General features: G+C 42.7%; 1 protein-coding gene across 2 annotated transcripts in view; it reads left to right on the forward strand.

The window, feature by feature from the left end:
* LOC103263707 (transcriptional enhancer factor TEF-1) overlaps window positions 1-24,032 on the forward strand; it is a 186,977-nt gene extending 162,945 nt beyond the window's left edge. For both annotated transcript variants that reach the window (XM_008061380.2, XM_021714105.1), the window contains exons 9-11: window positions 13,303-13,443; window positions 19,041-19,193; window positions 23,118-24,032. In XM_008061380.2, the coding sequence (XP_008059571.1) occupies window positions 13,303-13,443; window positions 19,041-19,193; window positions 23,118-23,231 (408 nt within the window). In that variant the 3' untranslated portion in view covers window positions 23,232-24,032. The remainder of the gene's footprint in view (window positions 1-13,302; window positions 13,444-19,040; window positions 19,194-23,117) is intronic.
* Window positions 24,033-24,250: the final 218 nt, after the last annotated feature.

Consider the following 24,250-nt stretch of genomic DNA (forward strand, 5'->3'; position numbering starts at 1 on the left):
AAAAAAAAAAAAAAAATGTGGGAGGACCACCCTTGAATCCTCGGAAAGCATAAAACATGGTAGAAATGAAATTACAGATTTCACGGGACAGGACAGCCTGGGAAAAGGACACAAAAGTTCTCTCTGCTTTTCTTCCAACCCCCTAGCCTCTGTCACAACCCAGCTGTTTTATTTTTTGTTTGTTTTTCAACCTTGAATTCTAAGTCTGCAGGCTTCCAAGCAGAATCTCTTACATTGGGAGTTGCCTTGACCTCCTGGGAGAATCCATCCAAAAGCAGTTCCTACAAGGCTTTCTGCCCCGGGTCATTTGACTCTCCTGTCAGTGCCAACAAAGGCCAGGTCAGGGATTCATCCCTTCCTGCTGGGGCCGTTTAACTCTGCCCCCTGCTGTGGTTACAGATGGAGGTGCTCTGCCACTGCCCCGCCAGGAGCTGCTGCCATCATAGGTCGAGGGGAGAATAGGCAAGGCACCCTGCTTCCCAGCACTTGCTCTGTTGACAGAGGCGCAGTTAGCTTCATGGTCACTGTTACTGATTCACCTCAGAAAAAGCCTGAGAAGGAAAGACTTGAAGAGGCACAATCAGGGAGGCTGCTTATTTTCAGACCCATTTCTGCAAGGTGTAGGTGGATTAATCAGACACTTCAGGGGTCTTGGTTTGTTGTTTAAAATTGATCCTAGTCCGGGTGCGCTGGTTCAAGCCAGTAATCCCAGCACTTTGGGAGGCTGAGGCGAGAGGATTGCCTGAGCCCGAAGGTTCGAGACCAACCTGGGCAACTTGGTGAGACCTTGTCTCTACAATAAATTAAAAAATAAGCCGGGTAGGGTAGCGCACACCTGTAGTTCCAGCTACTGGGAAGGCTGAGGCTGAAGGATCGCCTGAGCCCAGCAGGTTGAGGCTGCGGTGGCCGTGAGTGTGCCACTGCACTCCAGCCTGGGTGATGGAGTGAAACTTCAACTCAAAAAAAAATTGATCCTAGACTCTTAGTGATGTGGGAAAGCACCTCTTGTGTGCAGGTGAGAACCCAGGTATGTCCAACCCACTGGCCTACCCCCATTTTAATTTACTTTTTAAATTAAAAGTTTGGAATGAATAGTTCAAACACTTCAAAAGAGTACAGACTAAAAAGTGAAAGGTCTTCCCACACATATTGGCCAGGCAAATCCCAAGATTTGGAGTGTTTCGGACTTTTTAATATGTGTCCACATACCTCGTACAAACACGCTTACATAGTTTGTCTTTGCTAAAAAAGGGTTATGCTCCTTGTGTTTTCTGCTACTTCATTTTTCTCCTTCACTTAAAGTATCTTGAACATAAGATGTTCTTTTACAGCAATGAGAAATTGAGCGTTGCTCCCAATTTTTGTTGTTTGTGTGTGTGTGTGTGTGTGTGTGTGTGTGTGTTAGAGGTGACTTGTTAGTCAAGTTGCAACTTAGCAAACAATATTGCAGGCCTCCCAGTCAAATTTGCATTTCAGGTCAACAACAAATACTTTTTGGTGTACATGTCCTATGCAATAATTGGGATTACATAGCATATACGTTATTTTGGTGTGTGTGTGTATATGTATAAATATATGTATAATGTATATTATGTTATTTTAGTATGTATATACTATATATATATAAATATATGTTATATGTATATATACTGGGAAAGTATTCATTGTTTATCTGAGATGCAAATTTCACTAAGTGTCCTGTATTTTATCTGGTGACCCTACACATATCATTGGTTGATTTGGGATCATTATTATTGCCATTCTGTGAAAAACATTTCATGCACAAAATCTCCACACCAGAAAAGGGTCCTGTTCCTGGGGAAGGCATCCTCCAGGCCAGCGCCGCAAACCTGATAAACGAGGCTGAGTGGGCGCCCAGGGCTCCTTGCTGCCTCCCTGGGAAGGGACTGCCAGACGCAACTGCCTCTAGTCTGGGCGGAGACGCTGACACTTTCATCCCAGCCACTGTGTGAAGTTGCCAGCGGCAGTTACCTGACTTGTGTGGGTGACAGTAATTGAATTTTTTTTTTTTTAATGAAAACTGGTAGCCGGGCTCGGTGGCTCAGCCTGTAATCCCGCGCCTTTGGGAGGCTGAGGTGAGTGGATTGCCTGAGCCCGCGGGTTCGAGACCCGCCTGGGCAGCGAGACCTCATCTCTACAATAAATCAAAAAATCAGCCGGGCGTGGTAGCGCATGCCTGTAATTCCAGCTACTTGGAAGGCTGAGGCGGAAGGATCGCCGGAGCCCAGCAGGCGAGATTGTGGTGGCCGGGAGCGGCCACTGCACTCCAGTCTGGGCGACAGAGTGAGACTCCAACTCAAAAAAAAAAAAAAAAAAAGAAAACTGGTATTTATAGGAACTTGCAATGCAAACGGATGGTCTTTCAGCCAGTGCATATCGTAATTAGAGCAAGCTTTTACAATTCTTTGAAGTATTAAATGTTTATGAAATTCAAATGGGGTGTCAATCTGCACAATAAAGGGGCCCTTGGTGATGTTTTAAAAAATCTTCTATTTTGTAGATGTAAATATATGCCATAATTAGTGGGAAGTAACTTGAAGAGTGGTGGGTGAGTTTATTCCCATTATTCTTATTTAAAACAGCTGTGGCAGGCGAGCTACAGCTGCTGGCCCCTTGGGTTGGGCAGGGGCACCGGGACTGAAGTAACAGGCTCAAAGACCCCTTTCCCCGAAGGCAGCTCCTTCCTGCTCCCCAAATGCAAGCTGCCTTGCTGGGGAGCTGGCTCTCGGTCATCCCAGCTTCCTGCACCCGGGCCTCTGAATGCCAGTAGGGCTGGCTTCAAGGGTCTTAGCCAGGATGCAGATGCATGCAAATGAGATGGACGAGGAGGGTTTTGGAGCGGCCAGCTTTCCCCAGGTCCCGCAGCTCGTCCTGCCTCCAGGGGCGCTTCTGTGGACATCTCTCAGCCTAGTACAGAGCGATTGTCCTTTAGCGCCCGCAGGAGCAGCTGGGAGGCCACACGGCAGGCCCTGCCTGGCCAAGCCTCACCATGTGGTGGGCCTGGACAGCTGCCCGTGACAAAGCCCGGCTCTCAGTGTCGCCTGCCAGGGAGCCAGATGCTGCCATTGGAAAAAATTGCTTCACAATTTGAAATCTTGGTCCTTTGATCATCACTCAGAGAGGATGAAGAGGAGAGGTTCAAAGTGGTGTTTTTTAAAACGCCAGCGTCTCCTTGCAGTCATCAGTGCCTATTAGACTGTCTCTGGTCAGGCACAGTCCTCTTGATGTTTTCATTTTTTACTTCATTCTGCCCAAGCCCTCTGGGTAGGGAGTGTCCACTGCCTGCTCCTGACCCTGTGCCCCACCTCCCCCAGCCATAGGGGTTATCTGCTTCCCTTTCTTCCAGCAGGCTTTTCCCCAGGAGTTGGCATCAGCCAAAGCTGCTGCTGTGTGAGCTGCATTCCTGTCCTTCCCTGGGCATAGTAGCCTTCACTTGCTGACTCTTCCATTCCCCATAGCCAGGTCCCCAGAGGCTGGCAGTTTTGCAAGGATGATCCACTCTATCCCTGGTCCAACCCAGCCCTGGGAGGAATTTGGGTCCCTCATACCTGGGGGAGGCTTTATCTTTTCCTCACCCATGAGAGAAAAGCGATCATTCTTTGAAGACTGTTGCATTTTTAATATTATTATTTTTAAAGGCAAAAACCATGAAATTAAATAGAACACATCCATGAATAAATGGGCTTACTGAGTGAGAGGTCATAAGGGAGAAGCCAGTCTGAGCTCTTTTCTGGCAACAAATTTTTCACAACAATTATTTTACTTATGGGAGTAAAGTAATGAGTGTCAGAAGAGGAGGAGTCAGGGAAGACTGGAAGATTTGTGATGCTGTGTGTTTTTCTTCACTTGCAAACCTGCTTCTGCTTTACCCCTACGTTGTATTCTAGGCCTGCAAATAGACCTTAAAGTCTTTATTCATTCAACATGCATTTGCTAATGATGACCTTTTTTTATTTCTAGGAAGAATCCTATAACATCTGTAATCATGCCTTTGTGAAAAAATGGTAATTTTGTACCTGTTTAAGCTGTTATACTCAATACCATAGACTTGTCATCAACTCACAAATCAGAAAAAGTCCTAATTTTTCTGTTTGAAAAAGCCAGTGTTGCGTGTGTGTGTGCTACACACCTGACAAATGTGAACTGAGGCCAAGACTGGCTTCGAGGTGACAGTCTTTATTATGTTATTTGATGACAAATCATCATCTACACCAGGGGAAGTTCTCTGTAGACATGACTTGAAACTGTCTTCATCTCTGTCCTGGTCAGTATTTCAAATCAAGTTAATAGGGGTGATTAGCAGTATTGTTAACAGCTGTCATTTGTATAGCACATTATAGTTTACAGATGAATTTCATGTACATTATCTCCTCATATCACCACAGTGGCCTTTGGAAACAGGTCATCTTCTATGTGGTTAAAGATGAGAATGGTGAGACCCGAAGAAGTGACTCCACTCATTTTATGCTATCTGTGCCAGGAATCCAGCGTATGAGATGAGACAGTGACGGACAAGAGGCAGGGTCCACAGAAATCTGGACTAGGTGGGATGAATGGAGGCCTGACATGAGAAAATTAAGTAAAAGTAAAAGCAAATGTGGAACTTGAGTCCTGGAGAAGCAGACAGTATCTGAAGGGTCTTGTGGTTGAGATTAGGGGAAATGAAAGAGTTGCAGAATTGTCTTTCGGAAGTGTTCTTAGGTCTGCAGTGCCAGAAGTTTCGGGTGAAATTACAGGGGTGGGAGGAGGGGCTAATTTCAATCTAACAGGTGTGATAGGCAGAATCACGGCTCCCCAAAGATGTCCACAGCTGTATCTCTGGTATCTTTGGATATGTTACATTACATGGCAAAGGGGAATTAAAGTTGCTGATCAGCAGATCGGGAAATATCTTGGATTATCTGAGTGGGCCCTGTGTGGTCCCGAAGTCCCTTAAAAGTAGAAGAGGGAGACAAAAGCAGGCATCCAGAGAGATGACAGCCGACAGTATGAGAAGGACTCACATGTTGCTGGCTTTGAAAATGGAGGAAGGGACCATGGGAAAAGGAATGTGGGTGGTCTCAGAAGCTGGAAGAGGTAAAGAGACAGGTTTCTCCCCAGAATCTCCAGGAAGGAGTGAGACCCTGCCCAATACCTTGAGTTTAGTCCGTTGAGACCCGAGTTAAACTTGTCACATACAGACATGTAAGACAATAAATGTCTTGTTTTAAGCCACTAAATGTGTGTTAATTTGTTTCAGCAGCAAAGAGAACAAATGCAACAGGAAAGAGAACTAACAGTTAAGACTACCCAGCAACATTATTGAAATAGTGATTTTCCTGTGTGAAAAATACTGAACTATAAGGCCTTGCATGCTATGGAAAGGATTTGAGAAGTAGGAGAAAGAAGTGGCCTTTGAACTGAGTTCAAACTTAGGATTTAGGGACTCTGTTTCCAGAGCAAACTGGGAGATTTCTTAGGACATCTTTCTCTAGGCTTGCCTTCTTCCCCAGCCACGTTGCTAAGTGTTGGCCATCGGCCAAGACTTTTTGGCTAGCTTATGCCCAGAAGATAGGTTATGGTTTGACTTTGAAATTCATCGGGAAGATAAAGTTGCTGGGTTTTAGCTGTTTCTTGGACTGTTGTATTTATTTGCTTTTAGATGGTATCTTGTGGTTGGATAAAAGCTGATTAGGCAGAAATAATTTGAATCTCTGATAGCAGTGCTTTTTTCCCCCTTCATTTTCTTGCCTTCAGAGCTCCATAAACTAGGTTTGCTTTCTACCCAGAGTTTTCATTTGGGCGGGAGTGTGTCATGGGTGTGAGTAATGAACTCAGGGAGAAACCCAGACTCATTAGAGTGTGCCTCCTTTGTTGCTGACTGAATGCTAGCATTCTTTCTTTGATATTACCTTTCACTGACTGCATTTCTTTCTGGAATGGTCTTAATACCATCAGCTGACAGATTATTATCTTTCACATCAATACCTCCTCCTAGGAAAATCCTGAAGAGCAGCTGTGATATGGTTGGATGGCTACATGATTATTTTCAGTGTTCAAGGGTAATTGCAAAGCATTTGAAATAGCAAATTGGTTATTTACTGTTAGCTGAGAAGCCTTTTAAAATCTAACCTATTAAATTTACGCTAATAGTTAAATATAAAATTTTCTCAAACTGTTAAAAAAAAAAGGCAAGATGACTGAAATCTGTCTGTCTTTTATGGAAATGAAGGCTAAACTACACATAGACCCTAGGACCCAGCAGTTGCACTCCTGAGAACACCCAACAGAAACACATCCATATGTTCACCGAAAGTGTATCCAGGAATGTTTATAGTGGCACTCTTCAGAATAGGTCCAATTTGGAAACATCACAAATGTCCGTAAGAATGGAGTGGATAGATGGCATTTTTTATTCAATGGAATATTCTCTACAGTATTGGGAATGAATGAATGACACACGACATTGAATCTTGCAAATAAAATGCTGAGTGAACAAAACGAACACAAAGGAATAAACGTATGATTCCACTTGGTTAAAGCTCAAAAATACCAGACAAAACTAATGGGTCACATTTTAGGATTATGGTTACCCTGGTGAGGTACGGGATGATTGTAACTAGAAGGGGAGATATTTGAGAGAGGGAACTTCTATTCTGTTTCTTCACCTGGGTACTGGTTCACTTAATGCAAAGTAAGCTGTAAACCTCCAATTTGTGCACTTCTCTGACTGTATGTTTTATTTTAATTTTATGTAAAAATTTTAACTGTCAGCTTTAGAACTTATCATGTATTGGGATGATTTGTGAATATAGGTTGGGTATTCTTTAATAACTATACATTTTATAATTTCTATCATTATAACTACAGATCACCTATTCCAAATTACAAGTATATTAAAATTATTTGGGCCATTCTAGAGACTGGAAAATCAAAAGCTGAAGTGGTGGGCATGGCCTGCCCCAGGCACAGGCAATAAGGAGGTTTCTTGTTTTACAAACCATGGCAAAACCATCGAAGAAGCAGTTAAGAGAAAAATATTGACTGGGCTCAGTGGCTCAGCCTATAATCCCAGCACTTTGGGAGCCCAAGGCAAATGGATTACCTGAGCAATCTCTGGGTTCGAGACCAACCTGGGCAACTTGGCGAGACCTCATCTCTACAATAAATCAAAAAAGTAGCCGGGCATGGTAGCATGCGTGTACCACGTACTTCCGGCTACTTGGAAGGCTGAGGCGGAAGGATCACTGGAGCTCAGGAGGTCAACGCTGGGGTGGCCATGAGTGTGCCACTGCACTCCAGCCTGGGCAACAGCGTGAGACTCTGACTCAAAAAAAAAAATTATTATCACCATGTGTCCACAGTTTTAAACAGGTTCTCAAAAGTCATTGAGAAAATGTTGGCCTACGTCCTAAATAATTGAAGTGAGTGTTAAATTTGTATATTGTGTGTATTACATATGCATATGCTTCAAATCAGCACACAGTTACGTATCTATTATGTTACCTCTCCCCACGGGTGGACTCAGCCCAGCATTCATTTCAGGCACAGGTTGAGTCCGCAGCCCCATGGTGCTGCCGCTTCCGGTGACTGAGCTCATTTGTCAGGGAGCAGCAGTAGCCTGGTGATGAGGAAGATAAGGAAACAACTCGAGCTACCCCATTTCTGTCATGCTGTCTCTACTTTGGGGGTGTTTGTGTTTCAAGTATTAAACCACTGAAATAGAGTGCCGATTACTACTGAAAATAATCGTGTTGAATAAAGGAGGGAGGGTCTTCAAGCCCATCCGCTCTGGTTGTCAGATCTGCTTGGTGTACGGCTGCACAGGGCAGCTGCTTTCACTAGTGCTATTTAAGCACAGAGCCTTGCACGGGTGGACGCATGGCAGTTGTGAACATTTTCAGCAGTTTTGCTAACATCACATCATGGTGGGTAGCATGCTAAACATGGTTCACGTTTTGAAATTGTGTATATTGCTAGACTCAGTGGCTCAGCCTGTAATCCCACACCTTGGGAGGCTGAGGTGAGTGGATTGCCTGAGCCCACGGGTTCGAGACCCGCCTGGGCAACTTGGCGAGACCTCATCTCTACAACAAATCAAAAAAATTAGCCAGGTGTGGTAGTGCGCACCTGTAGTTCCAGCTACTTGGAAGGCTGAGGCGGAAGGATCGCCAGATCCCAGCAGGTTGAGGCTGCAGTAGTCGGAGTGGCCACTGCACTCCAGTCTGGTCGACAGAGTGAGACTCCAATTAAATTAAAAAAAGAAAAAAAGAAATTGTGTATATTGGCAGGAGTATATAATGATTGTGCATATAAAGATTTTGTATATTTTAGGTTGAGGTTGACAGTTTAAAAGGCAGCCTAACTCTATTTACTCTCTCTGACCCACTTTCTCCCAATTGTTTACTTCCCTGTGTTCACTCCCATATTCCACTCCATATACCAAAAACACTAGACTACTGTCTTCCTCCTCCTCCTCCTCCTCCTCTTCCGATGGGTCTTGCTATATTGCTCAGGCTGGTGTCCATCCTGGGCCCAAGCGATCTTCCTGCCTCAACCTCCTGAGTATCTAGGATTACAGGTGGGCACCACAGCATCCACCTTTCTAGGCACCTTTTGACTGTTCTTTCAGAACCAGTGTTTCAGAAAAACCTGATAACATCAAAATAACTAATCTGTTTAAATTACAAATTGAGCTCACAGTCTATTCACAGCAAACACAGGAATACTCTTTTTTCAAAGCTGGGAATTTTTTTAAGTTGAAAGAAAATTTTAAAATAATTTCTATCGCAGCATTTTTGGAAAGCATCCTAAACGCTTACCATTAGAGCACGTGTTCAATTACAGCACATTTGTGCGATGGAACAGTTTGCAGCCACTGGAAAGGGTGGAACTTTGTTATTTTAAATGACTGTTCTTTTTTCTTTTTTTAAAATAGAGACTTGCTATGTTGCCCAGGCTGATCTGAAACTCCTGGACTCAAGCGATCCTCCTGCCTCGGCCTCCCAAAATGCTGGGATTACAGGCATAAGCCACTGCACCCAGCCAAGCTGTTCCTTATTATACTGGTATTCTGTATCAGTACCATATGAATTCTAAGATGTATAGGTACATATTTTTTTTCAGTTTTTAGAGAAGTAAATATAGTGTGCTGCTGTTTGTACAAAAAAAAAAAAAGAATGTATATGCTTGAATATTCAAGTGCTAAATATCTCTAAAGGATACTTGGGAAATGGATGACACTGGTGACCTATGGGGAGGCTGGCAAGTTTGTGGGTTTCTACTCTTTTTATAACATGGTCTCTTTTTCCCCTTTACTTATAGCATGCATGTTTTTACTATTTTTTATTTTTTTGAGTTGGAGTCTCACTCTGTCGCCCAGACTGGAGTTCAGTGGCTGCTTCCAGCCACCGCAGCCTCGACCTGCTGGGCTCCGGCGATCATTCCGCCTCAGCCTTACAAGTAGCCGGAATTATAGGCGTGCACTACCACGCCCAGTTGATTTATTTATTTATTTATTGTAGAGATGAGGTCTCGCTGCCCAGGCGGGTCTCGAACCTGCGGGCTCAGGCAATCCACTCACCTCAGCCTCCCAAAGGCGCGGGATTACAGGCTGCGCCACTGAGCCCGTCTTACTATTTTTTTTTTAAATGCTGAAACTTTTTGGCACAAGTTACATCATAATAGTAGAGCATTAATCCCACTAATGCCAAATCTGAGGAGATGGCACATAATGTTTACCTATTCCAGTGAAGTCACTGGGGTTCCAGCAGGGAGAAGCATTGATTTATCAAAACTCACGGGAGGCACCAATGGTGGCTGGTCAGTAAAGAGTTCGCGCCTAGGGAGAGTACAGCAAGTAGTTTTATAATCAAAGCAATCATTCAAATTCCTGTGCAGTGTTTTCAATTATGTTGCTTAATAGTGACAATGCGCCGGGCTTGGTGGCTCAGCCTGTAATCCCAGCACTTTGGGTGGCCTAGGCTAGTGGATTGCCTGAGCCCATGAGTTCAAGACCTGCCCAGGCAACTTGGTGAGACCTAGTCTCTACAATAAATGTTTTAAAAAATTAGCTGGGCGAGGTAGCGTGCACCTGTAGTTCTAGCTACTTGGAGGACTGAGGCGGGAGGATTGCCTGAGCCCAGCAGGGCGAGGCTGAAGTGGCCGGGTGCGTGCCGCTGCACTCCAGTCTGGGTGGCAGAGTGAGACTCCAACTCAAAAAAAAAAAAAAGAGTGACAATGGCATTATCTTCAGGTTGGCTTGGTCACCTGGATCCCGTGACTTATTACTGGGAATATGCACACCTTTCGGAGACCAGCCTTGGCCAGAAGCCACTCTCTGAGGGAGAAAAGAAAGAAACCAAATATAGGGGGAAACAGTCTATGTCCAGAGAATACCTCACATCCCGCCACCGTAAAACAGGTGAACCACTTTTCAGAGCAGAACGTTCTGAGGTGGAAGCAAAACAGGGCAGTGGCAGGCAGTTCCTGAAGGTAACCACTACCCTGTGGACAGCTCCAGTATTCAGAGAGCCTGTGTCCCTCGGGTGTATCAATAACCTTTCTCCCCTGAAACCGGAGCTCATTTGGACACAGGGGCATCTTGGCCTTGAGTCACTGAGAGACCTGCATCATTTCCTGCCAGGCCATTCTTGTGGAACCAAATGTGAACCCTTTGAGTGTGAGAAAAATGCACACCAGGGTATTTTTACTCATTGATGATTTATAACCCTTCAAATCCCAAAAGCAAAATGTGAGAGAGCCTACTACATTTGTAGGTAATATAAAACTGGACAACTTCAAGTTAAAGCAAATTGGAAACCAGTAAAAGGAGCCATGCCCTGATCATGAGTAGCTATGAGAAGCACCTGTGACAAGTTAATGACTTCAGCTGAACACTGAATTTAACTTTGAGGTTCTTGGCACATAAGGGGAATAGAGAGTGCATGGTTCTATTCATTTGAAGGCAGGAAATGGGAAGTTTTTGCCTTTGGAAATAGACATTTTCCTAATACTCAGTTCAAGAAGGAAACTCAAATGCAGGTCCTTGTTTAAAAATATGTAGGATAACTCAAGTCTTCATGGTGGTTAGTGCCTGTCCAGGTGTTAAAATTAGCTAGTCAAGCCGGGCTCAGTGGCTCAGCCTGTAATCCCGCGCCTTTGGGAGGCTGAGGTGAGTGGATTGCCTGAACCCACGGGTTCGAGACTCACCAGCAGCGAGACCTCGTCTCTACAATAAATCAAAAAATCAGCCGGGCATGGTAGCGCATGCCTGTAGTTCCGGCTACTCGGCAGGCTGAGGCGGAGGGATCGCCGGAGCCTGGCAGGCGAGGCTGCGGTGGCCGGGAGCGGCCACGGCCCTCCAGTCTGGGCTACAGAGTGAGACTCCAACTCAAAAAAAAAAAAAAAAAAAATTAGCTAGTCAAAATGTGCCAGATCTCACAAAATATAAAATCTGATTTGAGTGTCAGACTCACCCACCTCTGTCTTCGTAGCTCCCATAGCAGCCCGTGTATTGGCCTCTGGCATTTGGGCAGCTGTAGCAGCCTCCAAATAGATGTCCCCTCTCACTCTGCTCTCTTCCAGAGTCTTCTCCCAGCTGTGGTCGGAGGTGCTTTTTTGGAACACAGATCTGATCGTACCCTGTCACTTCCAGACCGGTCTCCTTCTCCTCCTGTGTCCTTCGGTCTAAGGATAGAAGACCCAAACTCTCCCAGCTCCCCTGCCACCTTCCCTCCCTTGCTGTCTCTTTCTTTAGTCCTTCTTTCTGGCCGTACGCCCTGTGGACACCCTCACTTCTCATACGGAATACTCCCATTGTCTAAGCTGTGTCTTCTTTCTTAGGCTCTGAGCTGCTTCGTCATTGGAAGCATTGCCGAGCCCTGGGGGCCCACCCCCACTGTTGTTTATCTACAGCTTTAAATACAGTGTCTGATACGTAGTAAAGGGTCAGTGGATATTTGAGGGAAGGGGACCATTAATTGGTGACTGTCTTAAGGCTGTTTGTGCTGCTGCCACAGAATATCACAGACTGGATAACTTACACGAACAGAAATTTATGTCTCACATTTCTAGAGGCTGCAAAGTCCGCGGTCGAGGCGCAGGCATCTGATGAGGCCTTGCTGGATCTTTACACGGTGGAAGGTGGAACAAGGGCAAGAGAGACCCAACTCACTCCCCAAAATCCTCTGTATAGGAGCATGGACCCATTCATAAGGGCAGAACCCTCAACACCTAAACACCTCCCAAATGACTCTCTCTCCCAACACTGTTACTTTGGGGACCAACACATAAATTTTGGGGGATGCATTCAGACCACAGCAGTGACCCAGACACTGCAGCAGCCACCCTTTCCAATGGACAGTGTATGCTCCTGAGGCATTTTCTCTCCAGAGCACAGCGCTAATCACATCACTTCCTGACACCAGAACTTTTAAGTGTCCCCGTTTCCTGCAGGACATAATCTATACCCCTTATTTAGCCCTCCATGACCTGGGCCCAAGTGGTGTTTCCAATCCTGCTTCTCCCAGTCTCCTTAGTCCTTACACGAAAGCTAGAATGAAGCACCCCAGGCTCCTCCTGCCCACACTGTTCCCCCAGCCTTCTCTGTTTGTGCCTGTCTTAGCCATCCCTTAATGGAGACCCCTGGCTGAAAGTAAGGCCTTCTGCTGTCAGAACTCCGAGTGCCTTTGACACAGTACTTATTTTCTATTGGAATAATACTTATTTTATGTATGTGTCGTATGAGGTTGTAGCCAAGTCCTGGATAGTGTCTGGCATAAGCCTCACCTTGTAGGTATTTAATAAAAATGTGTGAAATGAGTGGTATTTTATGTTAATTATTTAGCATCTTTGTAAGCCAGTCTTTAATAGGAAACATATCCCTTGAGTAAAGTTTCTGTTTTTACATATGTGACAAATGGCTAGACAGTGGTAGAGTTTCTCTTTTTAACTATCCCTAAGGATTATGAATATAATCCAACTCGTATCCTGCTTTCTGTGTGGACCTTGTGGCTCTTTTATTACAAGGGCTTGGTACTATTCTGCTACCAAATGCAACAAAGTAAAAGAAAGTTGATACATGAAGCATGTCATTTCAAGGGAAGACTGCTTCCCTTCAAAATTAGCACTCCCTTCAAAAAATGACTCATGGACACTGAACTTGTTTCTAGATGAGCACCACCTCCTCAAGGCTACCCTCTGCTCCTCTCACCCTACAGAGGTCTTACCCTGACCGTTCTTGCTCAGTGCCGTGACTCCTGGGATGAGAGAATAACTCCCACCTCCATTTTCTTTCAACAGGCTGATTTAAACTGCAATATTCAAGACGATGCTGGGGCTTTTTATGGTGTAACCAGTCAGTACGAGAGTTCTGAAAATATGACAGTCACCTGTTCCACCAAAGTTTGCTCCTTTGGGAAGCAAGTAGTAGAAAAAGTAGAGGTAAGTTGGCCTCTGTACCCTGGACACTTCATTCAAGGGCAGACCGCTGGCTGGCCTTGAACCCTTCATTACTGCAGACAGTTGTGCTTTTTGGGTGTCTCCTCCTTCCCCTTCCCCTTTCACCCACTTCTTTTTCCTGTTTCTTCTAAGAAGGCAAAATGCTTTGAGAGAACCTGAAGGGAAGCAAGTCGGAAGTCCTGTGCCTCTGACACAGTCGGAGAAGGAGGGAGTGACCTTGGGCTGAGCAGTGAGAATTTACTGTGCTGCATGCCCTCGTGGGCAAAAGCCAGGCTTTGTGAGGATGATGTTGGCAGTCAGCTTCAGCTTAGGAGTCAGGAGCTTTACTAAAATGACAGCAGTGGGAATCCAGTAAGACATTTTGAGTGGAGCTTAGGAACTGACTTAAAGATCAGAGGAAGAAGAGTCAAAGGTCACACTCACACTGTGTGCTTGGAAGGACAGTACAGAGAAAGGAAAATAAGATGTTTAGGAGGAAATAGGGAATGATTACACCGGGGGTGCCAAAAAAAATATGTATATACATTTTAGGAGATGTTATCTATGTATTACTTTCCTTTACTTTTTTTTTTTTTTTTTGAGTTGGAAGTCTTACTCTGTCACCCAGGCTGGATGGCAGTGGCACACTCCTGGCTACCGCAGCTTCGACCTGCTGGGCTCCTGTGATCTTTCTGCCTCAGCCTTCCAAGTAGCCAGAACTACAGGCGCGTGCTACCATGCCCAGCTAATTTTTGATTTATTGTAGAGACAAGGTCTCACCAAGTTGCCCGGGTGGGTCTCGAACCCGCGGGCTCAAGGCAATCTTCTCCCCTCAGCCTCCCAAAGTGCTGGGATCACAGGCTGAGCCACCGAGCCCAGCCTATGTATTACTTTTCAAAGTTGAATTAAATTATGGTAGCAATGTATAGTACGACGTTCACTCAACCGTGCTTCTGCCATTTTCTTTGACTGTCCTGCCTGTTGCATGGTGATGCTAGTGTTCATTTGATTAACACCATCTTTTGAATGAACATCATACTTAAGACGTGTACACATTTTTTTGGCATCCCATAGATGCAGAACTTAAATTTGGGGGATAGGTAAAGACTGGAAATGTCTATTGGGAATACTAAGCATTAAGGGTCATGAAAGCTGGGAATAGAGAACTAGCTGCAGAGAAGGAATGGCAAGAACACAGGAATAAGGATTAAATTTGGGGAGCAGCTGCCAGCCTCGGGGTGAGTAGGAGGGAGATACAAAGAGAAAAGCAGCCTTTGGGAAGCCAAGGAGAGGCAGGTGAGAAGGTGGCTGTGTAATGAGACAGGACCGGGGGACCTGGAACCAAATGACCTCCATCTTCTCTTAGAAGGAGGAAGCAGAGTTCCCAGCAGGTGGCTAGGAGTGTGGAAGGTGAGTGTTAGGCCGTGTTGTCAGGAACATGGCTCTGTAGATGGGATTCCCTGCCTGGACAGGTGTGTGTAAGAAAAAGCGAGCCAGACGGGTCACCCTGTTTCCCAGATTTCAAGTTATTCTTCATGGTGTCCTCAGAGGATACACACAAAACACCAAGCAAGTTCAGGGAGCAGGGAGAGGTTCCTTTTGACCCACAAAATCCTGGGAGTTTTTATGGAGAAGGTGGTGTGTGTGGCCAACAGAGTTTTATGTTTAAGTCTTTCATCTAGTTAGAACGCCTGCCTGCATCTGGTGTGAAATGGTAGTCCACTTATATTTTCTTCCAAATAGATAGGCATTTGTGTCGTCACCATATATCCGGGAGCTGTTTCTGGAGTCTCTGTTCTCTTCTATCCTCTCTATGTCTCTACAGATCCCAATACCATATCGTCTTGGTTACATTGGATTTATAATGGGTTGTGTTTTCTGCTGAAGAAAGTCAGTCTCACCATTCTTCTTTTTTTGCATAATTTCTAAGCTACTAACCAAGCATTTGTTCTCTCAAATGACTCAAACATTTAAAAATGTAAAGACAAACAAAAACCTTGTGTGAGCAATTTAGTTATAATTTCATTCGATTGAGGTATTATCTTGGGAAAAATTGATATGTTCATGATGTTAAATCTTTCTAATCAAGAACTCATTTACATTTACATTTCATGTATTTTAATTAAAATGAGATATATATATTGTTTTATTTTATTTTACTTTATTTTATTTTATTTTTGAGTTGGAGTCTCACTCTGTCACCCAGGCAGTGGCATGATCACAACACTCATGGGTTATGGCAGCCTTGACCTCCTGGGTGCAGGTGATCCTTCCACCTCAACATCCTAAGTAGCTGGGCCTTAAAAGCTCAAGCAATCCACCTGCTTCAGCCTCCCAAAGTGCTGGGTGCCTGGCTATAGTTGTATCGTATAGATGTGTCCCTTTCTTCTTAAATATATTTCTAAATATTATATACTTTTTTTGCAATTTCCTGATTCTAATTGCTAGCATAGAGAAAAGCTCTTGGTTTTCATATCTATCTTCAATATAGCCAACCTAGGAAATTCTCATATTTAACTCTAGAATTTTTTTCCCCCAGATCATTGGCTTTTCTGTTTATGATCTTAGTGGCAAAAACAAAAGGGCCCTATTTATCTTTTCTAATGTTTGTGCCAATTTATTATTATTATTTTCTCACTCTTTTTTTCTTTACTAAAACCTTCAACACAGTTGTATAAAGAAATAGTGATGTCCAGGATTCTTTTTATTTTTTTCTAAATCATCAGAGTTTATTAAGCTACTTCAGACACATCTGGAAAAAACATGAGCCACAGATGTGTCTGTCTTCTGAAGAGGTTTTTAAGAGATTTCATATTTATGCATTTCCTTAAAGGAAGGGAAGACATGTAGGAAGAGGAGTAGGCAAGCAGGGAGTAGTTCCATTCCTGTGAGAATTTAGTGAGTGCCCAGTAAGTCATGGTGGTTATTCTTGTGTAGTTACTGATGTTAGTAGAAATGGTTTTGGTGTTTTGGCATTTAGAATTATATTTACTAGCTGGGCTTGATGACTCAGCCTGTAATCCCACACCTTGGGAGGCTGAGGTGAGTGGATTGCCTGAGCCTGCGGGTTCGAGACCCACCTGGGCAACTTGGTGAGACCTCATCTCTACAAGAAATCAAAAAAATCAGCCAGGTATGGTAGTGTGTGCCTGTAGTTCCGGAGCCCAGCAGGTCGAGGCTGTGGTGACCGGGAGCGGTCACTGCACTCCAGTCTGGGTGACAGAGTGAGACTCCAACTCAAAAAAAAAGAAAAAAGAATTATATTTACTGTTGGTTTTTATAAATGGTCTTTACTACTAATTTTAAGCGCTTTCTTTCTGTTCCTTGTTTTACTTTATTAGTAATAGCTGCAATATTTTATCAAATGCTTTTTTTTTTGAGTTAGAGTCTCACTCTGTCACCCTCTGTCACCCAGGCTGAAGTGCAGTGGCACGCTCACAGCTGCCACAGCCTGGACCTGCTGGGCTCAGGTGATCCTTCTGCCTCAGCCTTCCAAGTAGCTGGAACTACATCCCGGCTAATTTTTTGATTTATTGTAGCAATAAGGTCTCACCAAGTTGCCCAGGCTGGTCTCAAGCCTGTGGGCTCAGGCAGTCCTCTCACCTCAACCTCCCAAAGTGTTGGGATTATAGGCATGAGCCACTGCTCCCAGCCTTAAGTGCTTTTTCAATAATTTTTGCTAGATGATTTTTTCCAATGTGTTCACACAAGTTGAGTTAATACCTCTCCTGTATATGAACCACTGTGTTCCTGAAAAAGTTCTACTTCAGATACTTTACTGGATTCTATTGCTGATCTCTTATGTAGAATTTTTAAGTGATATTAGTACTATGCTTTTAAAATAACCTCTGTCAAATTTCAGATGTGAATATACATTAATTTTATAAGAGAAGTGGAATAGTTACCTTTCTCTGTGTCCTTGCATAATTTAAATTACCTTGGAAGTAATAACTGTTCTTAAAGGTTACATAAAACTTACCCCGAAGCTATTTGGTCTCTGTACTTTTTAAAAGCTTGGTTTATTTATTTGTTCATTCACTCATAGTTGAGAACTAAAAATGTTGTGTATTTATCACAGACAACATGATGTTTTGAAATATGTATCTGGCTGGGCTTGGTGGCTCAGCCTGCAATCCCAGCACTTTGGGAGGCCAAGGCGAGTGAATTGCCTGAGCCCATGTGTTTGAGACCAGCCCAGGCAATTTGGCGAGACTTCATCTCTACAATAAAAAATAAAAATAAGTAATTAGCCGGAAATATGTATTCATTGTGGAATGGCTAAATTGAGCTAGTTAACATGTATTACCCCCACATACTTATTCTTTGTGGTGAGAATGCTTTAATCTTCTCTTAACAATTTCCAAGAATATAATAGATGGTCATTAACTATAGCCACCATGTTGTACAATAGATCTCTTGAACTTATTCCTCCTATTAACTGATTTTTTAAAAATTCTTTCTACCTTTTTCAATGGCAAATATTTAAACTTTCTAGTTCTGGTCATTTCTACAGTGATTGATCTATTGACATTTTTCACTTCTAGTGGTTCAGTATTAGCAATTTGTATTTTTCTGGGAAAGCATCCCTATCCACCAAAGCTCTGCTTTGCTTTACTGTATATATATGAGAGTTATGTGAAGTTATGGCATATCTTTTATTCTCTATAATACTGTAATGTGACTCTGCCTTTCTTTTCCTTTTTAAGTGTGTGAAGCATTTATTTTGTCTTTCTAAAGAACTAGTTTTAAAATTCCATCTACATTTTAAATTTCTGTTTCATTGGTTTGAGCTTTTATCTTTATTAATTTCCTAGTCCTGGTTTCCTTTGGATTCTTTGTGGTTTTGGCTTACTTCATGGGTTTTCTTTTTTTTTTTTTAATGTTTGAAGATGTGTATTTAGTTCTATAATTGTTCATCTTTGATGATGCAGATATATGAGGCTGCTTCATTAAGCTTCCATCAAGTACGACTTCATTGTGTCTCATAAGTTTTCCTTTTCATTGCTCTTTGGATACTTTGTAATTTCCTTTTGATCCAAGGTTATCTAGGAGTGTTTTTCCTATTTTTGAGTACCTCCATGGTGTCTTCAAACTGCATATATACTGGTATTTTGTTGTTGTTCTTTTTTTCTTTCTTTAATAAACAGCATGCAGGGGCTCATAGTCAGTGTGAAATAACTAAAGTAGAGGAATTAGTTACGCTAGTTGTTAGTCTGCCAGGCTTTATCACAGCAAAGAGGAGTTTTCTTTTGGCTGCTTAAAGAATTGTAACTTGCTGGGGCCTGCTCTTACAAGTCTCTTCCAAGTAACAAACCGTAACTAGGCTATTAGATATCTTTTTTCTAACCTTGCTAAAAGGATCTATCATATTTTCCTTAAAGCTATCCCCTTTCTAACTGTATTTTTTAAATTTTCAGATAAATAGTGGGTTCCAGGTAGAGCAGTAAATTTGGAGATAGGATTTTTTAAAACTAAGTAAACTACCTAAATAGTATAGTATATAAGAGATGATTCGTGTTGAAAAAATAAAATGCTTCTATAGGCAGCAATATCTGTTTCACGTATTTTGAAATCATGCTTCATTCCTTTTTTCCTTGCAGACGGAGTATGCAAGGTTTGAGAATGGCCGATTTGTATACCGAATAAACCGTTCCCCAATGTGTGAATATATGATCAACTTCATCCACAAGCTCAAACACTTACCAGAGAAATATATGATGAACAGTGTTTTGGAAAACTTCACAATTTTATTGGTAATGGATTTGTCTCTTTCCTGTTTTGGCACCCTCTGCCATGAGGCTTACTGGGGAAAGTAGGGAAGATGGCCCGGAGTCACCGGCTCCTGGGCCAAAGGAAACTGACTAGACTATTGGGTTGGGCCCCCAGTGGTCAGTCAGCAGTTGAATTCACAGCATCCACAGGGCACACAGGGCTTGAGTCTATAGAAGAGAAGAGGTTTCTAAGGTTGAAAGAACTGGAATTCGGGTGGGTTATAAAAAGTGATGGCCCTACGTTCTCAGCTCTGGCCGTGGAGTAGAAAGACCTGAAGAACTTCCTAAAATCCTGACACCCAGGTTGCATCCTAGATCAGTAAAATTAGGAGCTCTGAGGATAAGACCCAGGCGTGTGTATTTTTTTAGGTTTCCCAGGTAATTCCAATGTGAGCCAGGTTTGCGTCTAAGCAGCAACATGATATCAAGTCATACACAGGCGGAAGCTGAGTCAGTTGACCTGTACTTAATCAGACCTGACTCATTTCATGAAGGATTTGCATGTCCTCAGAAGAAGTAGCATTCGTTCAGACAAGAAAATAAAAGCTCTTAGTACCAGGAAAGACATAGATTAGAATAGAATGCAATGATAGGAAGAGGAGGAAGATGTTCTTCTATGCTAAAAAGCCTCATCAAAACTTCCTGGGTAGCTGCTAAAGGAAAGGAAACACAACAGTGCTCAGAATCTGTGATGGGAAAGCTTCCGGTGCCTGGACAATGATCCTTGTGTTTCTCCCTTAATGTTTACCTTTAAAACAAATTTCTCTTGTGGGTTTTGTTTGGGACTTGGGAAGGTTATTGGGAACAGTGTTTTCCTCAAAAAATACTTATACAACATGTAATCATGGGTTTCATCAGACTTTAATTTATTTTTAAGTCAGGGCCTCACTCCCATTTGGGCAGTGGGAATGCAGGTTGGAGTGCAGTGGCATGACCACAGCTCACCACAGCCTTGACCTCCTGGGCTCAGGCAGTCCTCCTGCCTCAGCTTCCTGAGTAGCTGGGACTACAGGTGTGCACCACCATGCCTTGCTGATTTTTTTCTTTTTTTTAAAAATAGAGACAAGGTCTTGGTGTGTTGCTGGTCTGAACTCTTGGACTTACAATCTTTCTGCCTTAGCCTCCCAAAGTGCTAGAATTACAGTTGTGACCCACAGTACTTGGCTAAGACTCATTTTTTAAAAATAATAATAATATCATTATTTGATTAAGGTGGGAAAAAATTGCCAGAACAAAATCTGGTAGGAACAATCTTGCTAAAGGGGGCTGCAAGGCTATTGTGGCCAAATTCTCACTCCTCTGAAGATCTACTTTGTTACTCTTTGTTACTGGGATTAAGAACTAGAATATTTTGAGCAGGAATTCTTTGCCTGCTATTTTTGGTTCCGTTGGGACAATGATTCTCGGTAGTGTGCTGGGGTTTTGTTTTTGTTTTTGATTTTTTTATTTATTTAAATCTGTTTCCCAATTCCCCCCAAACCCTGATTTATACCCTTTGCCTATTTCCATGGTGTAAATAGGCCATCCCACAGGCAATTTCTAGCTACCAATGGTTGGTCAGCTCATGCAGTTTTTAAATATCTAACAATAACTTTCATGAGCTAGTAGGAACCCGCTGCCAAATACCACTGTAAAATATAAATAAAATTTAAAAATTAAAAATCCCCTGCCTATTAGATTCATCCAGGAGGGCTTTAAAAATTTTGAGACCTAGGCCCCACTGCAGATGAAGAATATCAGAACCCCTGGGCATGGGGTCCAGCACCATGATTTTTGGTTATCTTTAAATCTCTTTAGACAGTTCAGCGGACAGTCAGGTTGGGACCCACTGCAGTAGGGCATCAGCAGATGAATTGTAGGGAGTCTCCACATTCTCAGACACACGCTTGGCACACAACTGGTAAACAGATAATTTTACATGTAATTTTCATTTCTTCCAGGGGAAGAATCTCAGTGCATTCTCACATGTGCCCTTGTCCCTCTAAAATTTTGAAACCAGCTGGGCACAGTGGCTCACGCCTATAATCCCAACACTTTGGGAGGCCAAGGCAGGTGGATCACTTGAACTCAGGAATTTGAGACCAGCCTGGGAAGCACAGTTAGACCTCATCTCTACAAAAATAAGAATGAATGAATGAATTTTAGAAGCCGGCAACCTGAGGGAAAAGTTTGGAACACATGTTCTTTAGTAACTATTCATTGGTATCCTTTTCCCTAATGGCCTTTTTTAATTTTATTCTATTTTATTTTTGAGTTGTAGTCTCACTGTCACCCAGTCTGGAGTGCAGTGGCACAGTCACGGCCATCGCAGCCCCAACTTGCTGGGCTCAGGTGATCCTTCCGCCTCAACCTTCCAAGTAGCTAGAACGACAGGCACGTGCCACCCTAATGGCCTTTTAGACAAAGTGGAGCAGACCAAGGTTTGCAGTGCTGGCAGGGAGCAGACACCCTCTCAGAGAGCCATTGCATTCTATGAGGCAATCACTGTAAAATGTCTGATACCAAGTAGATGTATAATAAGCACTCTGTGTGTTGGCTATATCATGTGGCTTTTTATTCATTCAGCCAATATTTATTAAATGACTGTTGTGTGCCATGCCCGCTAGGCGGTTGCTGGGGAACATGGTCCCTGCTCTTCAGAAATCTAATCTTAGATTACTTTGGATGAGATGGACATTTAATATAGTCTTACATGTCTATATTTGTTTGTAGACTGTCCTGCATGGGAAAAGTCAGAAGTACTGCAAGTCTTTATTGTTTGAAAGGGATGGTGAACTTGGATGCCTCAAGGGCAAGAGAAACTAAAGGGTGAAGGAATCAGCCTGAGATAAGGGGAAATTCGACCTAAGACAAGCTGGCTGAGGCGCTCAAATGTAAAATGTTTTCACACACTCCTTGGGTCCAACCAAACACAAAAGTAACCGAGTCACGGAAGCGTTTTGAGCAGTTTGATTTTGATCTGATTTGCTTTTTGATCTAATTTGCTTTTAGACAGCTTCTTCTGAGACAGGCATGAGGAATGGAGACCAGAGTGAGGAGAGGAAGGAGGCGGGGTCTGATGGGGAGGCAGCTGCAGTGATTTTTGCCGAGAAGGCGAGAGGCCATGGGCAAGAGGAAGAAGGAGAAGGGGACCCAAGAGGGGAGAAAGATGAGGATTTCAGGATACATGTTGCAAGGCGAAGCCTGCGTCAGTGAAAAGCATTGTCATTTGACACGACTTTGTCAGTCCCTCTGTTCCTTTAGCTGGCAGAAATCTTGCTGGGTTCAGTCTCTGCTGGCTCATAGGCTACTGAGTAAGGTACTTACAGAGGTTATGTCTGTCATTGGCTGCTGTGAAATGAAATTTCACGAAAGATTAAGACTGGGTGCAGGAAAAGAGTAGATTTGATATATTCTTGTCACAAAGAAATAAGTATGTGAGGTGAGGTTATGTTGACTAGCCTGATTTAATCATTCCACAGTATAGACATGTATCATAATGTCACATTGTACTCCATAAATATATGCAATTATTATTTGCCTATTAAATTTAAAAATAAAATGGGAGGCAGGTCAATGACCATTCTGTGAGGCTGCATTATAGAAAATTCTCTTTGTTGTAAAGAAGTCAGCCCCCACAAACCCAGAATCACAAATGACTTGATTTTTAAGGTCTCTTTGTGGGCTCAGCTTATGGGCAAGAGCCTGCCTGTAAAATACTTCTTATGTGTGGTAACCGAGCTTAGATGGGATTCAAGTCAGACCCGCGGTGTTCTACATTTGTGATAGAGGGCACAGAGTGAGGCTGAACAGGCCTCTGTTGGACTTAAGGCCCTTTTTCTCCAATTAAATCAGTCACTATGCATAGATGGAGCATGTATTCATCCACGTGCTGTTACATATGTGTACCTTTTTTTATTTTAACAGGTGGTAACAAACAGGGATACACAAGAAACCCTCCTCTGCATGGCCTGTGTATTTGAAGTTTCAAATAGTGAACACGGAGCACAGCATCATATTTACAGGCTTGTGAAAGACTGAACATGGTTATTTATATATATAGATATCTGTATATACACACACACATATGTGCACACACACACTCTCTCTCCATTATCGAGCGACTGACTGTAAACCTCACCACACAGGGTGGTGCCCTGGCCCCGAGGTCACCCCAACTTTTCTAAATCCTGTTTGAGTGAAGTCATTTTTTCATGTGTTCATACGATCATTGTAGCTGTGAAGTTCTGGTACAGTTGTAAAAAGAGAAATTGAGTTGTTTCTGTGTGTTCTTCAGATCTGCAGCCCACAATTCCTCGGGAAAGGTGAACCTTAACAACCCCAGTCTCTCTCTGTGGAGCCCTGTTTCTCATTGTGTTAGAAAATACTGAGACAGAGCATTTGCCATGGGACATTTACAGCCTTTATACAAATGTGTTTAGTTCTCTTTTTTCCAACATAAAACTCTTGTTTTAAGATACAAGTAAAATTAATCTTTAAATATAAATGTAAATTAGTACACAAAACTAAGAATCTTAGACTTATCTTTGTAACTAATTAGGGTGGAAGTTATGAAAGAATGTAATTCACTAAATTATTTTTTAAATGAAACCTTTCTTTCTTTTTGAAACCAAATGTAAAACTATAGCCTTAAGAAATGCTTGGTAGAAATCTCCTAATGAGACAAATTTGTACTTTTTTCCTCAAGGTTAAAACTAATCTCCTAATCCAGTAAACTCTTGAACAGGTATTACAAAGGAAGAAAACTTCACCCTTACCCTTAACATATATAGTATATTTAAAAATATAAAATTGTATTGTACTAATGTGATGATTGATTATTTAATGAAAAAGAAAGATGGCTCTTTTGCAATAAGTAGATAAATACTGAAAAAAAATCTAAAATGTTTATAGTCTTGTGTGTGCAGTTATATTTTATATGGACAACCAAATTTTTTACTAAAATGAGTAAATGTTTGAACCACTGAAATTTCATAGCAAAATTTTTAAATTGGCATGAATACTGCACTGTAAGATGCAAAGTATGGAGCATTCTGTGG

The sequence above is a fragment of the Carlito syrichta genome, unplaced genomic scaffold (assembly GCF_000164805.1).
Source record: "Carlito syrichta isolate Samal-C Ts95f unplaced genomic scaffold, Tarsius_syrichta-2.0.1 Scaffold305227, whole genome shotgun sequence".
Classification (NCBI taxonomy): domain Eukaryota; kingdom Metazoa; phylum Chordata; class Mammalia; order Primates; family Tarsiidae; genus Carlito; species Carlito syrichta.